This window comes from Muntiacus reevesi, chromosome 1 (assembly GCF_963930625.1).
Source record: "Muntiacus reevesi chromosome 1, mMunRee1.1, whole genome shotgun sequence".
NCBI classification, from domain to species: domain Eukaryota; kingdom Metazoa; phylum Chordata; class Mammalia; order Artiodactyla; family Cervidae; genus Muntiacus; species Muntiacus reevesi.
In genome coordinates this window covers 104,219,959-104,236,567 of record NC_089249.1, presented here as the reverse complement: position 1 = coordinate 104,236,567, position 16,609 = coordinate 104,219,959, and the positions used below count along the sequence as shown (strand labels likewise).

Sequence of the window (16,609 nt, the reverse complement as noted above, 5' to 3'; positions counted from 1 at the left end):
CATTGCTGCGCGTGGGCTTTCTCTAGCTGTGGCGAGCGGGGGTTCCTCTCTGTTGCTGTATGTGGGCTTCTCACCGTGGTAGCTTCTCTTGTTGTGCAGCACGGGCACAGGCTTCAGTTTGCAGCACTCAGTCAGGCTCAGTAGTTGTGGCACACGGGCTGAGCCGCTCCTCAGCATGTGGAATCTTTCTGGGCCAGGGATCAAACCCATGTTCCCTGCATTGGAGGTGACTGAGCCGCTCCTCAGCATGTGGAATCTTTCTGGGCCAGGGATCAAACCCATGTTCCCTGCATTGGAGGTGACTGAGCCGCTCCTCAGCATGTGGAATCTTTCTGGGCCAGGGATCAAACCCATGTTCCCTGCATTGGAGGTGACTGAGCCGCTCCTCAGCATGTGGAATCTTTCTGGGCCAGGGATCAAACCCATGTTCCCTGCATTGGAGGTGAACACCTATCCACTGTATCACCAGGGAAATCCTAAAAGAGAGTCTTGTGATAAGAATGCTGCTTTTAATGCTGTTCATGACAAGGTCAGCAGAACACAGAACTACTTTGCTCTTTCTGCAAAAGGGTCTAGAGCAGTGCTGTCCAATAAAAATATAAGAATCATATTTGTGTATATAATATATATATTCAAAAATTCTAATAGCTGCATTTTAAAAAGTAAAAAGATATGATGAAATTGATTTTAATAATGTGTTTTCTTTAATGTGCTGTACCAGAAATAATATTTTGACATATATTCAATGTAACAATTATTGATGAAATATTTTATATTTCTAATTTTGAATTGAGCCTTTGAAACCCAGTGTGTAGTTTATACTGTGGCACATCTCAGTTTGGACCAGCTACATTTCAAGTGCTTGGTAGCCAGACATAGCTAAAGTGCAGATTCTTCAAGGACAGGCTTGTCAATGAACCATCATAAATGACATGAAGCCTAGGATGACGGAACAGGTTACATCTTGCAGCTTCAAGTGTTTTAATTTTGCATGTAAGAATTAATTTCAAGGCTCTATTCTATTTAGAAGGTTTAGACTAAGATATCTCAGGCTCTTACATTATTTTTATATGACTTACAAATAGTCCATTGTATTAATTATTGATAAACAAAAGTATTTTCTAAAATATGGTCTCTTTAGGTCCTTTGCCAAGCTGTTGTGGAACTATATTTTTGATCATATTTGCACTGATCAAATAGATACATTCTGGGAGCTATGCTGGGAGGATGGAAAAAGTAACTGCAACATGAGGGCCCAAAAACTTCTGCTAGGAATCAGTGTCCCCTTTTCCAACAGGTTTCTTAAGGTATTCTCCAAGAACTTGAGAACTAAGAACAGTCACTCCTTTGAAATCTAACCATCAATAAATTTATTTGAAAAATTAAAATAGCCCTTTTACTCTAGGGAAAAACAGTGAAGATGAAAGAGTATGAGTATTCAAATTATGTATCTGTAGGTACGTGAGGACGTGTATCCTCTCTAGCAGTAAAGCTTAGTGAATATTGCAAATATAGGAAAATATTCTGTTTTTAAGACCCTGAAGTAACACCCACAACACAGAATCTGCCTTGGGTCAACTTCTGCTCCTTTATGGAGAACTATCCTTACCTAGTAATACCTTGTTTGAATACCAACGCTCACTAATGATGCTACTCTTAAGCCGTCGTTATTCATCAAAGAGAATTTGAAGTTGTATCTTTAGTTTCTTATTTTGATTGTCCCCTAAACAAGATGGGACTTTCCACTACTTACGAGAAGACTTGCCATATTTGATGATGTCCCTTTGTCGGGCACACACAGATGACTCACAGAGCGGCACCGTATTTCTAGTTGTGGGGAGGGGAGAGGGAGAGAAATGCAAAGAAATGGAACTTCCATGGCAGCATTTGGAGTTGCCTTATCAGTTTATGACTGCATCCAGAATTTGGCCTGTGCAACTTTGAGGAGCTGCTTTAAATATCTTTTTGGGATCAGCTAGAGCTTCAAGTTAGTGTAAAACCTACTTCAGAAGCTAAGATTGCTTTGACTTCTTTCTTTGAGCTATTTCATTTCTGCCATTATGTTTTTCCTCCATAAGTCATGCCTTTATTTTGAGAAAAATGCTTTCTATGAAATAATTTTATGAATATGAGGATATTTCCCAGAATATCAAGTAATTATTAACTTGATCTGGTGCTTTTACATGCTGGCACACCTGGGGCATTTCTTTACCACGGGTTACTTGATAGAAGTGGTTGGAGCTGGGTTTGGCTTCGGCAGGCCTGATGACAGACAGACTGGTTCCTGCCGATCGGAGTGTAGTCACAGTACAGGGCTTCCTTTTGTTTTCTCTCATCATGGCACATGTGGAAAATGTGACCGTATTTGATCAGCACCGTGTGATCATAGTTTGCAGCTTTTGGCGACTGACCTGGGAACCCTGGCTGCCCCAGCCCCAGCCCGGGCAACTCCATTCTGTTAAACTGATCGGGAGGCTTTGTTCTACAGAAATAAGGTCTGCAGGTCAGTGTTTGTTATATGAGAACCAAGAAGCTGCATCACACTCTTTATGGCCTCAATTTGGTAACTTTTCAGTTAATTTATTGAACAGACATTTATTAAGTACTTCCTATTTGCTCATTATATTTGCTAGGCCAACATTTTTTTCAGAAGGTGCCCTGTAATTTCGTTTCTCCATGGGTGGGTTTAGAGGCTTTGTTCTTATCAACTGCTGTCATACATTCCATATATTCTTGTGCCTCTTCTGCAGGTATTATCACGTTTGACCCTTCCCACACGCTTCCGTCTTTATGTTTGTCAGATTGTCTGTGCAGCATTTCTCGCTAATCTATGACAGGCTGAATGTGGAAAGTTTTGCTTCTGAGACTCTAGCAATTCAGCAATCATAAGTTATCATTATTGCTATCATCGCCTCTTCTAGAAGGTGATTTCACATTTTCTTGGCTGCATTGCAATGGAGCCCATCTGGGAACTGTTTGTGAGAAAGTGTCTGTCGATTCTGGATGCTTGGGACTGGCTGGGATTTTCTTGGTCCTTGGGTGTCTTCCATCAAGTCTCCACATCACTCTCAGAGACCACATTTTAGAAATTAAGTCTGCTTATATCACTCCCCTGCTTTAAGTCCTCCATGGGCTCTACCCTCAGGCAAAGTGTGGAGGAAATGCATACCCCTGAGTGCAGCGCAGAAAGCCCTTCTGGACATGGGCTTTGCCATCTTCCCGTGTTTGTCCTTGTGCCTTCCTCCTCACACCCCATCTGCATAACTTCCTGGATGGCAGCGTTTCTTCATACTTTTGTGCCTTCACACATGCTCTTGTTTCCTCTTCCTCCTCCTTGTGACCTTTTCTCCTCTGCGCACAGTATTTATGTGTTTGCATGTCTTAAGCCTTGGACGGCAAGGAGATCAAACCAGTCAATCCTGAAAGAAATTCATCCTGAATATTCATTGGAAGGACCGATGCTCATGCGCCAATACTTTGGCCACCTCATGCAAAGAGCCGACTCACTGGAAAAGACCCTGATGCTGGGAAAGATTGAGGGCAGGAGGAGAAAGGGGGTGGCAGAGGATGAGATGGTTAGATAACATCACTGACTCCATGGACATGAATTTGAGCGAACTCCAGGAGGTAGTGGAGGACAGAGGAACCTGACATGCTGTAGCACATGGAATCGCAAAGAGTCGGACACGACTTAGCAACTGAAAAACAACAACAAAAACAACAAAGTCATTCTTAACTTGATGGGAGCTCTTCTCACATAGCCTTGTGTGATGCTGTGTTTACACACCTGTGACATCCCCGCACTCTGGGTACTTGAAGTCAAGAACCGCGTCTCACTCATTTTTGTATCAATAAATAACCCAGTAGCACAGAATACACATAGTGGGCTGTCATTAAATGTTTATAAAGTGAAAAAACTAATGAATAAATGAGCGAATAAGTTCTAAAAGCAGGAGTAGAACACATTTCAAGATATTTTATATTATCTGTTAAAAGTAACTACTTTTCAATGGTAAATGAGCAAGACATATTAATTAAGAATCCATTCTGATTTTGTAGTGACACTCCAGGGAGAAAATTTATTGATTATGATAGGCAGCTTCTTGAAATGACATTTCTTTTTTTTTTTTTTTTTTCATTACCAGCCAATCTGTGAAGTAAGAGTGAGTTGTTATTTTCTTTTTTTAAAAAGACACTTGTTTGCAACACAGATTGCTAGATATTGTAATCTTCAACCAGGGCTTGCATGTAATGTCAGTTTAGTTTAATACATGAACAGAGACTGTCTCCAGGTTGACTATGTCATCCTTCATTGCAGTGAATAAGTAAATTGTCAAATGATCAGGTGGGGTAGATGCCCAATATTGCCCTTGTGTATATACCTTGGAAATAAAGTTTGTCAGGACTCTTATCTCGCAGTGTACCACCTCAGGTCCACGGCAGGAATATTTGTTGAGCATCTGAGGTATGAGGTTTTAAGGTTTTGTTTTCAGTTAGAATTTGCATAGCAAATTAGAATGTAATCTAATGCTGCTTGGTTTGTCCTCTGTGAATGAAAGAACTGAAAAAAAAAAAGTGAATTTCTGGCACTGTAGTTTTGAATTCCTGTCATACGACTGGGTCAAGCAAGCTCCAGAATGCAGGTATATGAGCATGTCCTCACACTTGGAGGGACTCGGGAGGTGAGCCTCCCAGGGTGAGAAATAGTTCTGTTCAGAGCGCTATTAGAAGCATTTCCCTGCAGCTGTTCTGTAGGGTTGATTTTACCCCCATAGACCACAAGTTTAAGGAAGCAAGATTCAATCCTTCTTGGACCCAGTGTTTTCATATCTACTGAAACACTGTACCCATTAGCTGCTTCAAAGATTATGTTGGTAAAATCTGTAAAGTGTCTTGAGGTCAAAGAAATTCCCCATTTTTTTTTCTTCCTCTCTATATATTGTTTGGTCTCCTTCCTTTCACCTCCACTTCTAAAGAGAGCAATCCTGACTTTGTTGTCAGTCAGTCAACTGATAATGGGTCTTGCCTTGACCCTTATGATTCAACTGGAACTGTTCTTGCTTAATGCAAGAGTTAGCCAGACCGAATGGTTGACTTGGTCTTCTTCCTACTTGATTTACCCTGTGGCCACTCTCTAATTCTAGAAACTCACTTTCCTTCCCCGACTTCAAAATTCTGTCTCTCACTTTTCTCTTCCTTCCATCTCTGGACATGTCTCGGGCTGCCTTGCAGGTTCTTTCTCTTCCTTTGGCCACCAGAAATACTACTGGTCTCTAGGCCATGTGATTTCTGGTTCAAGACATTCTCCATGAGTGAGGGGACTGTCTTCAAATTCAGCAACCACGTATATGCTGATGGCCTCAAATCTTGATGTCTTGAGCACTGGAAAGGCACCTACACACAGGCACCAGATTCTTGCTCCCTGCGGTTGCGTCAGCAGGGGCATTCACTAGATGGGGCTGTGGGAGAAGGCCCCTAAATGTTTTCTGTATTTAGAGGTGATGCAGTCATCCACATGGGGCTACGCTTTCCCTCTACCACACCGTTCCTCTCAAAAGCAGATCTAAAGTAATGATCTAAAGTTTATTATTTAAAGCCAAATAGCGAGGTAACTTAAGTCAGATACCTCAAATATTTACTCTGCTTTAAGCTCCAAAGTGCCAGTCATGACAGCATATTTGTGTTTATGTAATACAGCTATATTGTCAACACGATTTCATTGTTTCAGAAAGTAAGGAAATATAAAGAAGGTGTTTTAATGAATAAAAAAGACCTTGTAGTTTTGTCTTTATTTTTAAAATAATCTTTGTGCCATCATGAAACCTCTTAATGTATGTGTATGACAGCATTTATCAAAGTTTAATGCAACTTTTTCTTTTTTCTTTTTTTTTTTTTTTGCAACTTTTTCTTTAATGAATGTCTTAGTGCAAGCTGCTGTAGCAAAGTATCATAGACTGTGGCTTAAACAACAGACACTTATTTCTCACAGTTCCGGAGGCTGGGAAATCCAGGATTAAGACACCGGCAGAACTGTTGTCTGGAAATGGCCCTCCTCCTGGTTCATAGATGGCCAGATTCTTCTATGTCCTCCCTGTGTCCTCACAGAAGGAGCTCTCTGGGGGTCTCTTATAAGGTCACTAATCCTTTCATAAGGCCTCCATCTTCATGATCTAATCTCCCAAAGGGCCCACTTCCTAATACCATTTCACTGGGGTTTGGTTTCAACATGTGAATTTTGGGAAGGCACAAACATTCAGTTTGTAGCAATAGGTAGAAGGGAGATGGTAATAACACCAACCTTAAAGGTTGCCCTAAAGAAACAAGTTGCATGTGATACTGCAGTGCCTAGCACAGAGCCTGTGGTGTGTGTTTGCTGTTATTCTTATTAATGTTATTTGTTACTTGTTTTCATACTTCTTAAGAGAACAGAGGGAATATTTTTTATTTTATGTATGATACCAAATTATAGTCCTTGATATATAATAAAGGCTTAGCTGAGGCGTAAAAAAGAAAAAGTAAAAAACAAACAAACAAAAAAATAAAGGCTTAGCAAATATTTTAATGAATTTTGAATCATGCTTAAAAACTGTTTATCCATATTGTATTAGAAAACACATCTGTCGATAAAGGGAACCAGTCCAGTAATTGTCAACCCAAAGGTCTATCTTTTCTCTCTGTCTGTTTTTTATAGTGTTAAAATGGCCAAATGTTTTTCAGTATTCTTTTCAGAAACTGTGACCATCTCAACAGAGGCATGCCTTCTTAGAATTCAGGTGTTCAAGTCAAATTAGATTTTATTTAATTCTTATTCAAGAAAATTTTCAGTTTTAATGCTGTTTTTCTTTTACTTTGTAAGAAACATTGATTCCTTCTTTTTGCAAATTAATTTTTTTGCAAATTAAATGCACCAGGAGAGTTAACTATTCCAAAGAAATGTGGTGAGTCTTTTGTAAGCTCAAGTATCCCAGAGTTACATGAATGTTAACACATAAATATATCAGTTTCAAGAACTCAAATTTTCATTTTGGGATTTTCTTGCAGTGAAGAACATCTGCGGTTTCTCTACATAGGTTGTAGGCTTTAGATTGGAAGAGGTAAAATCATTCTCTCAGTTCACCTTTGCCTAGATGTTAGCTTGTAAAATATGGTAATGTACCTTAAGTTCCTGTTTGATCTAGGTTTCTTGGAAGTGTGTGTGTGTATGTATGTGCACATGTGCACACTTGTATGCACAGGCACATACATTTAATTAGAAAAACCAGCTTGTGTCATCATAAGTATTTTATAATTGATAAATATTGACATTTGCATAATCTACTGTGAAAGAAGGCATGGATATTAATTTTGGAAACTTACCAGTAAGTTTAATGTATTACTCAGTTAAAAGCTGTAATTTTCTTACTAATTTTTTATTTGTTTGTTAGATTTGGATCTAAGACCTAAATCTCTTTGTTTACACCATTAACCTTATCCAAGTTACTAAATATAGCCCAGTATTATCTAATGTTTTTCATTTTGGGTAGTGAGACTTGCAAACATATTCTTTTGGTTCTGTGAATGAGTCCATTGCCTCTCTCCATATAATTGATTACAGAAGGTTACTATTTAACCAAATGGATGTCTATAATCCGAATAAACAGACATAGCACAATGTATTTATGTAGGCCCACTTCCTGTTCAAGGATATAGGAATAGTAAACATAGAAACCGGTTTTCTTCTACTGTTCATAAATAGTTGGTTTTAGCCTTTTGGTGATTAGAGCATACCTTTATTTTTGAATTTTTAAAATGTTTTAAGCTTAGAAATTACTTGAGAGGGATATTGGGTCATTAATTTGACTGCTTTATTAAAATGAGAAAATGTTTAATTATCATAAACAGCTATATATTAGATTCTTTATTCAAATTGTTCTAAATAGATAGCTGTGCTTGGCATTTAATTTGGCATGAACACTCATAGCATCTCTAAGACTTTATTTAGGACATTATAGAGATTTTATGTTTATTATGATTAGATTAATGCAATTCAGACATTTACAAGGTGTCATGTAAAGTTTCACTTATAACTTTTTATATCTGGAAAGAACCATCTGCATTTTAAACATGAAAATTGTACAGCTAAGTTATGATTTCTGTGAAAATCAAGTCCAAGTATCAGTAATTAAAGTAGAGGCTCCAGATTTCCTTGGTGGCATTATTCTAAACAGCTGAGTGGTAAAGAATCCGCCTGCCAATGCAGGAGACTCAGGAGAGGTGGGTTCGGTCCCTGGGAAGATCCCCTGGAGGAGGAAATGGCAACCCACTCCAGTATTCTTGCCTGGAAAATTCCATGGACAGAAGAGCCTGGCGGGCTGCAGTCCTTGGGATCATAAAGAGTCAGACACAGCCGGGCAACTGAGCATGCACATGCACACATCAGCTCCTACACGGAGTGCAGACTGTATTTGACAGATGCCTGCACTGAGGTCTGTGCCGAGTCGTGGAGGACAGAGCCCTTTGTGTGGATTACCTTGGCCCAGCAGAGAACTGCCTTCCTTCCCTGCCTGGGGAGGTGCCTACGTAGTGCTATAGAGGGTGGAGACTTGGAGACTGGGAGCTGCCCCTGGTGGTGGGGTGGGAGTAGGGTTGGGGGTGGGCTAAACAATGCTTGTGGGAAGAAGAGATTCATATGTTTTGTGATGCACTGCACAACTGTGTCCCAGGAGCATGCAAAGTTTGGGTACCCTCAATCCTGCCCCAGTGTTCCATGGGTTCAGAGGCTCACCAGGAAGGGAAGAAAGTGAAGGAGATAAAGGAGTAGTGGGAGGATGCTCGACCCCTTGCCTGGTTTTCAGGTGTTTCCTGAGGATTCTAGAGTGTGCAGAGCAGAGACTGATAGCTGTTGATTAAAGTCAGTCCACTAATGTGTTTTATTTGGGTTGTTAGTATTTAAAAACTTAATTTGAAATGTTTCAAGTATAGAGAGATTTTATATGAACATCCAGTTGGAAGATCGGTCATATTCAATCAGCTTTCCTGTGGTCAGTTGGCTAAGACTGGAGAGCATTTGCCTTTGTTTATGTTTCTTGCTGTTATGTTTTCATGCTGTTTGTGGGGTTCTCAAGGCAAGAATACTGAAGTGGTTTGCCATTCCCTTCTCCAGTGGACCATGTTTTGTCAGAACTCTACACCATGATCTGTCTGTCTTGGGTGGCCCTACACAGCATGTCTCATAGCTTCATTGAGTTAGACAAGGCTGTGGTCCATGTGATCAGTTTGGTTAGTTTTCTGTGATTGCGGATTCATTCTGTCTTCTCTCTATGGATAAGGATAAGAGGCTTATGGAAGCTTCCTGATGGGAGAGACTGATTGTGGGGGAAACTGGGTCTTATTCTGATGAGTGGGGCCATGCTCAGTAAATCTTGAATCCAATTTTCTGTTGATGGGCTGGGCTGTGTTCCCTTCCTGTTGTTTGGCCTGAGGCCAAACTATGGTAGGGGTAATGAAGGTAATGGTGACCTCCTTCAAAAGGACTTATGCACACATAGTTGTATTTAGTGTCCTGACCCTGCGGCAAGCCACTGTCTTGAGCTCTAAAATCACTGCAGACAATGACTGTGGCCATGAAATTAAAAGATGCTTGCTCCTTGGAGGAAAAGCTATGATAATCCTATACAGCATAATAAAAAGCAGAGACATTACTTTGCTGACGAAGGTCTGTCTAGTCAAAGCTATGGTTTTTCCAGTAGTCATGTATGGATGTGAGAGTTGGTTGGATCATAAAGAACTCTGAGTGCCAAAGAATTGATACTTTTGAACTGTTGTGTTGGAGAAGACTCTTGAGAATCCCTTGGACTGCAAGGAGATCAAAGCTGTCGATCCTAAAGGAAATCAGTCCTGAATATTCATTGGAAGGACTGATACTGAAGGTGAAGCTCCAGTACTATAGACACCTGATGGGAAGAACTGACTCACTGGGAAATATCCTGATGCTGGGAAAGATTGAAGGCGGGAGGAGAAGGGGACAACAGAGGATGAGATGGTTGGATGGCATCACCGACTCAATGGACACAAGTTTGAGCAAGCTCTGGGAGTTGGTGATGGATAGGGAAGCCTGGTGTACTTGTAGTCCATGGGGTTGCAAAGAGTCGGACGTGATTGAGTGACTGAACTGACCTGATGTCTCTTGCCTGACCCTTGTAACTGTTGGGTTTGTAGCCCCTGCAGTAGACCCTGGCTGTCTCCAGTTTGTGGTATACCATGAGGGTTTGATGAGCCTCTGTCTCTCATTCCTGACTTCTGTTTCCCAGTCTAAAGATCAGCACTGACAAAATATAGCAACCTACAAAAACAAACAAAAAATGGAGGTGTGTTCCTCATGACCCAGATATTTTTAGATTTTTTTTCATTGTTTAAAGGATGTTTACCATATTCATGGAAAGTGCTTGTATTTTATGTTTTCTGTTGTTTGCCTCTATTTCTTGCCAGGACAAGCAATGTTTGTTTTCATTTCATTTTCACTGCAGAGTAGCCAGGAGACAAAATTATTTTCAGTGAAGTATCTCCACTTTAAATAAAATTTTCTAAACTTTTCTAGATAAAAATTTTCTGAAGCAGATTGAATGCATAAACATTTTGAGAATTAGATGTGTTTTTATTTTAAGCTGTATTATTTTGTCTTCATGTATGTCTAGTTAGTCTAGTACTAATAGAGTGAAAAGCAGTTTTATTTGTAAGGGTTTTCTAAATTGTATAAGGATTATAAAATATTTTTCTTCTCTTTTCTCACAAAATCCTCCCAGCGAGTTGAAAATGGTGACTTCAACTGGATTGTTCCAGGAAAATTTTTAGCATTTAGTGGACCACATCCCAAAAGCAAAATTGAAAATGGTATGTTTTTCTTTACTTTACCCTCCAAAAATTTGTTTTAGTTCATCTTCTTTCATTTCTTAGTTTCCTAAGATAATTCTTTCTTTTGGTAATATTCTCCAAAGAATATTTATTAATTAAAAAATTGAACAGTAGTAATTAGTATGTTAAATTTAGAGTTTAGTAAGTGGAACTATAATCACTGTTTTAAAACTAGCAAATTTATAGGTTGCTGTTAATAGGGTGTTCACTTTACCTTGACCCAATTATTAAAGAAGAATCTGAGAAACCAACTGATCACAGCAATAAGCAGGTTGATGAATTCTATCAGCTGATCTCAGATTTATTTGGTGGTGGAGGTGTGCTGCACATCAAAGTATCCTTTTGGGAATAACATGATTAATAATGTGATGATGGTGATGATAGGTGTCATTTATTAAGTACTTACTGTGTGCTAGTTACCAGCTAATCATAGCATCATCTCATTTAGTGCACACACAATTCTATGTGGTGTAGGCACTATCTCCATTTCACAGAGGAGGGAACCGAGGCTTATGAGCAGGGAATTTGCCTAGGTTCACAGAGTAATATGCAGAACTGGTGGTACTTCAGCCCAGAGTATAGCTTCTAAACCTTGTTACAGCACTGATCTGTTTAGTTCCATCATGACAACCAGGAATAATCTTCCAGCTGACAAAAGTTAAACTACTTATTTGCAGTCTTTGTATTGCCAGAGGCATACATATTCAGGAAAAAAAAAAGACTAAAAATAAGCCTCTTGAGGGAAGGGACATGGGTATACCTATGGCTGCTTCATGTTAATGTTTGGCAGAAACCACCACAGTACTGTAAAGCAATTCTTCAGCTAAAAATAAATAAATTTAATAAAAAATAAACCTTTTGAATGAAATATGGTTGGCTATGTGAGTTTCCTCATTAGCATATATTTTTTAACTTTTTTTTTTTTAACCTCACATTCCCTAGAACACAAATAATGATAGGCACCAAAGGTTTAAGAATAATTTATGGGAGAAATACATAAAGTTAAAAAATATCACCTATGAACATAATAACTCATCTTTTTCCTACCCCCATCTGGTATGACAGTCGGAACTCTAGTCCTCCAAAGAAACATAATTTAAAACCCCTATTCTAGATTTATTCTTCTTTAAATTATCATCATCATCATAACTATTTATTCCAGAATCTAGTTTCATTGTATATGGTTATTCATGCATTTGGATTTGATCATTTGTTTGAGTTTCCACACATGTGTTTATCATGTGTGAAACTCTCCTTGAATTATGGTTTTCCTCTGGGGATGGGTAATCCTCCTGACAAACAGGAGGTCGCTGTACTGAAGCCAGAGTTAGATCTTCTTATTCACAAATTTGCTCATGAGTCTTTTTCACTCCAGACATTGACTGATTAACCTCTGTTCTGTTGGGTTGTTAGGAATAACTTGTTAAGTGCCTGAGGGAACTGCTTTTCCAGAGTTGGTCTTCAAGACAGGATTGATTAAATCTCCGTTTGGTGCAAAATGATCCAACTCAGACCCAGAAAACTTTAGTAGGAATGTGGTTTCTGTAGTGGCTTTGTTTTTGCATGTTCATTTGGTGAAGCTGAAAGAATTTTACCATTTAGGATTTCATTTTTAAATGAAATTTCCTTAAAGAGCAGCTGAGGAGTATAATTTTAAAAAACCATTTAAAATATTTTTATAGAGGTAATGCCTGATTATCATTTTTAAAAAAAGAAGAAAATGCAGATGAACTAATATTAGCAGCATAAAAAGTGAAAGTGAAAGTGAAGTCGCTCAGTGGTGTCCTACTCTTCACGACCCCATGGACTGTAGCCTACCAGGCTCCTCCATCCATGGGATTTTCCAGGCAAGAGTACTGGACTGGGGTGCCATTGCCTACTTCAATGCACGAAAGTGAAAAGTGAAAGTGAAGACGCTCAGTCGTGTCCGACTCTTAGCGACCCCATGGACTGCAGCCTACCAGGCTCCTCCATCCATGGGGTTTTCCAGGCAAGAGTACTGGAGTGGGGTGCCATTGCCTTCTCCATTCTGCTACTAGGTTCCCAAATAATAAAGAAAAAAACTCAAAAGCAGCATAAAAAGTGATCTATAATTGTAACTATGTTTTCTAGGTTTTCTAGTTGATGGTGGGATTATTGAGAATTTTAATTTTCCGTTTCTCTGTTTTTTTTTATTTGCACATATTTTTTTCCCTAAAGAATACACACACACACACACACACACACACACACACACACACACACACACAGACTTACAAAAATTTTTCTTTTTTTTTTTTTAAAGACATGATTGATGTCTTTTTTTTTTCCAATTATTTTTATTAGTTGGAGGCTAATTACTTCACAACATTGCAGTGGGTTTTGTCATACACTGACATGAATCAGCCATGGAGTTACATGTATTCCCCATCCCGATCCCCCCTCCCAACTCCCCCCCCCCCCCCCACCCGATTCCCCTGGGTCCTCCCAGTGCACCTGGCCCGAGTACCTGTCTCATGCATCCCACCTAGGCCAGTGGTCTGTTTCACCATAGATAATATACATGCTGTTCTCTCGAAACATCCCACCCTCACCTTCTCCCACAGTGATTGATGTCTTACAGCAACTTTTTTTCACTTAACGTATCACAGACTCCTTTCTATGGCAAGGAGATCTTCATTATAAGTATAGATAATGATAAATCTTCATGATAAATGTAGATCTTCACTATAATTTTCCATGAATGCATTCAATGACTATACCATAGTTTTGCTAATCACTTGATAATTTTTGAATGAGATCTGAGTTAGTATAGTTTTTCACTTTTTAAAACCTGTAGTGGTTGGCATACTTGTCCATATATCTTTTTGCAGCCCCAGTTTGTTTTCTAAATTCTCAGAAGAATCACAAGGTAAAAGGACATGAATGCTTTATGTGTCAGTTCTTAATTGTCAAAAATCTTAAAATTATTTCCAGTCCTATTTAACAATATGGAGAAATCATTAGCTACCATTTGCTTATGTGCAAGGAGTGGTGCTAAGCCTCTTGTGCACACCTCATCTATTTAATAATCAGAGCCACTCCCTGGAGCAGATGGTAGCTATTTTGTGGATGAGAAGATGGAGGCTTGGTAACCTAACTTGCCCAGGTTGACATAGCTGAAAAGTAACATTGTGTGGATTCAAACATAGGTCTCTTTGATTCCAAATTTTGTGTCCTTTTTTAATTTTACTTCAGAGGAAGAACATGTTCACTATAGAAACTTTAAGCAATCTAGATAAAAAGTGTAATTATATTATCTAAAAATAACCACTGTCAAGTCATCACTCTATATACATCTTTTCTTTTCTGAATGTATATATTGTGGCCTCTCACATTGAGAGGAAAAAAAAGGTCTGAAACGTGCTGCTTATATAATACTTGTCAGTTTTTATGTCTAGAGCAATTTCATTTAAGGCTGTAGTTGGTAGAATATTGATATTTTACTAGAATCCCCATTTTAAAATGTGATATTCACTGAAAGTGTCATTATATTTTTTGCAGAGGGTTTTAATTTAAGGTAAAGCATCCTTTTTGAACTTAAGAAAATATTTTTTTATGTAATTAGTAAACTTGATCCAGTTACAGTGAAATCCTGGCACATTCTTTTTTCTTTTTTAAGTTGAGAAACCCTATGTTTCCTGGGGAGGCTGAAAGTCATTTTAGAGGGTCTCTTAGTGGAAAAGGTATACTTTTAAGAAATTAACACTCAAATAACTGTTGCTAGGATGTAGTAAAAGGAAGCCCTAAAATCTTGGGATCTGGCAGAAAGCATTATAATAGTCTTAAGTGTGTGTTGTGTCAGCAGAGACTAACTAGGAATTCCTTTCAACCATCTGTTCACATTTTTTTTGACGGGTTGAAAGGTTTTGGTTAATAAACTTGGCTAATGTAGCAATAGGACAAATTCGATTTCAAATTTTTAAAAAAAATCCCCCAAATTCTCAGTTGGCAGTGCCCTTCTCATTTCTACCTTAAAAAGAAAGTAAAAGGCACAGAGAAAGACAGCTTGGAGCAGAGAATCCCAACAATTTGAAGCGTCACCTGGCTCATTTAAGGAGAGAAGCTCAAGGTGTAGAGCCTGAGCCGGTTGAAGCCTGGCTCTGCCCCTAACTGGCTGTATTGTTGTCGTTCAGTCCGTCAGTCGTACCTGACTCTGCGACCCAGCAGCACGCCAGGCCTCTCTGTCCTTCACCATCTCGCCAGGTTTGCCCAAGTTCATGTCCATTGCATCGGTTAACTGGCTGTGTTAACTTACACCAGTTCCTCAACTTCTCTCAGCGTCAGAAGGGGAAAGTAGGATACCCACTGCAGGCATTTGGTGAGGATTACAGATATTATAGCACAGTGTAAAAAAGCCTGCCTGCCGATGCAGGAGTCGCAAGAGATGTGGCTTTGGGTCCCTGAGAGGGGAAGCTCCGCTGGAGGAGGAAATGGCAGCCTAGGAAATCCCGTGGCCAGAGGAGCCTGGTGGGCTACAGTCCATGGGGTCACAGAGTCGGGCATGACTGGGCAACTGAGCGCACACAGCCGAGGTTTTTTAGGAAGTGTCTTGCAGTGTTGGGCACATTAACAGGTGTTATTAGAGAGCAGATACTCTGATTATATTTTTATCATTAGAGAACCTAAGAAACATATTTATTGCTTTCCAATTTGCCTGCCCATATTGCCGTTTTAACTTTTAATAAAGAATGGGTGGATCGGTCATTTGACTTCACTGTTCTGAAGTTTCCTAACTTTAAATGGGGGGCCGGGAAGAGATGCATTTTTCAGAGTCCTTTCTGAATATCTTTCTGGTCAGCGCCAGGGCTGTGCCTGGGCTTTATGATGCCAGGGCTCCATCTAGCGGCCAGATGGAGGAAGGTTTGTTTGAATGCTCCATCCGCTCACACTCGACATTGCTAAAACCAGTCCCCTATCAGAAGCATCTGAACACAGTAAAAACACCCACAAACAGTTGTTTAGAAGTCAGAGGATATTGTCATTGTTGGTTATAACTTTTTTGAAACACTTTTTGAGGACTTTTAAGATATATGCACACCAACTGTAGGAGGTGCAGCCCTTAATGTTCATATAATGTCCCTTTTTCTAACATAGAATGGAGTTGGGTTTTGCCTGAAATCAGCCCCAGCACAGGCCCTGGAATCTGACTGTTCCATCGCTAAGTTGTGTCCGACTCTTTTGTGACCCCATGGGCCATAGCCCACCAGACTCTTCTGTCCATGGGATTTCCCAGGCAAGAATCCTGGAGTAGTTTGCCATTTCCTTCTCAAGGGGATCTTCCCGACCCAGGGATCGAACCCAAAGCTCCTGCCGTGACAGGCAGATTCTTTACTGCTGAGCTGTTGGGGAAGCCCGTTTATTCCTGTTATCAACAGTAAACTGAAAGCGTTCATTTGGGAATCTGACTGCTAAGGTTCAAATGCTGCCTCTGTCTCTTCCCAGCAGTGTGTACATGAGTCAGTTCACTTTTCCAGGCATTGGTAACTGAGTAATTGTAAGGTTTATTGAGATGATATACATGAAACACTTAGCTTAGGGACTGGCATATAAAAGTGCTCAATATATGTTAGGTATGATTATTACCATTATTGTAATTTTTTTCAATGCCCTATTGCCAAATCTGGATACTTGTTCAGTGTTCTTCTCTCAAAAGATATACACAGTTTCTCTTAATAGTAGATTTAGGTATATTATCTGT

At 39.5% G+C, this 16,609-nt stretch overlaps 1 protein-coding gene across 3 annotated transcripts in view; it reads left to right on the top strand.

Moving 5' to 3' along the window:
• Positions 1 to 16,609, top strand: part of CDC14A (cell division cycle 14A) — a 180,680-nt gene that overhangs the window by 96,390 nt on the left and 67,681 nt on the right. For all 3 annotated transcript variants that reach the window (XM_065907974.1, XM_065907964.1, XM_065907957.1), the window contains exon 8: positions 10,782 to 10,869. In XM_065907974.1, the coding sequence (XP_065764046.1) occupies positions 10,782 to 10,869 (88 nt within the window). The remainder of the gene's footprint in view (positions 1 to 10,781; positions 10,870 to 16,609) is intronic.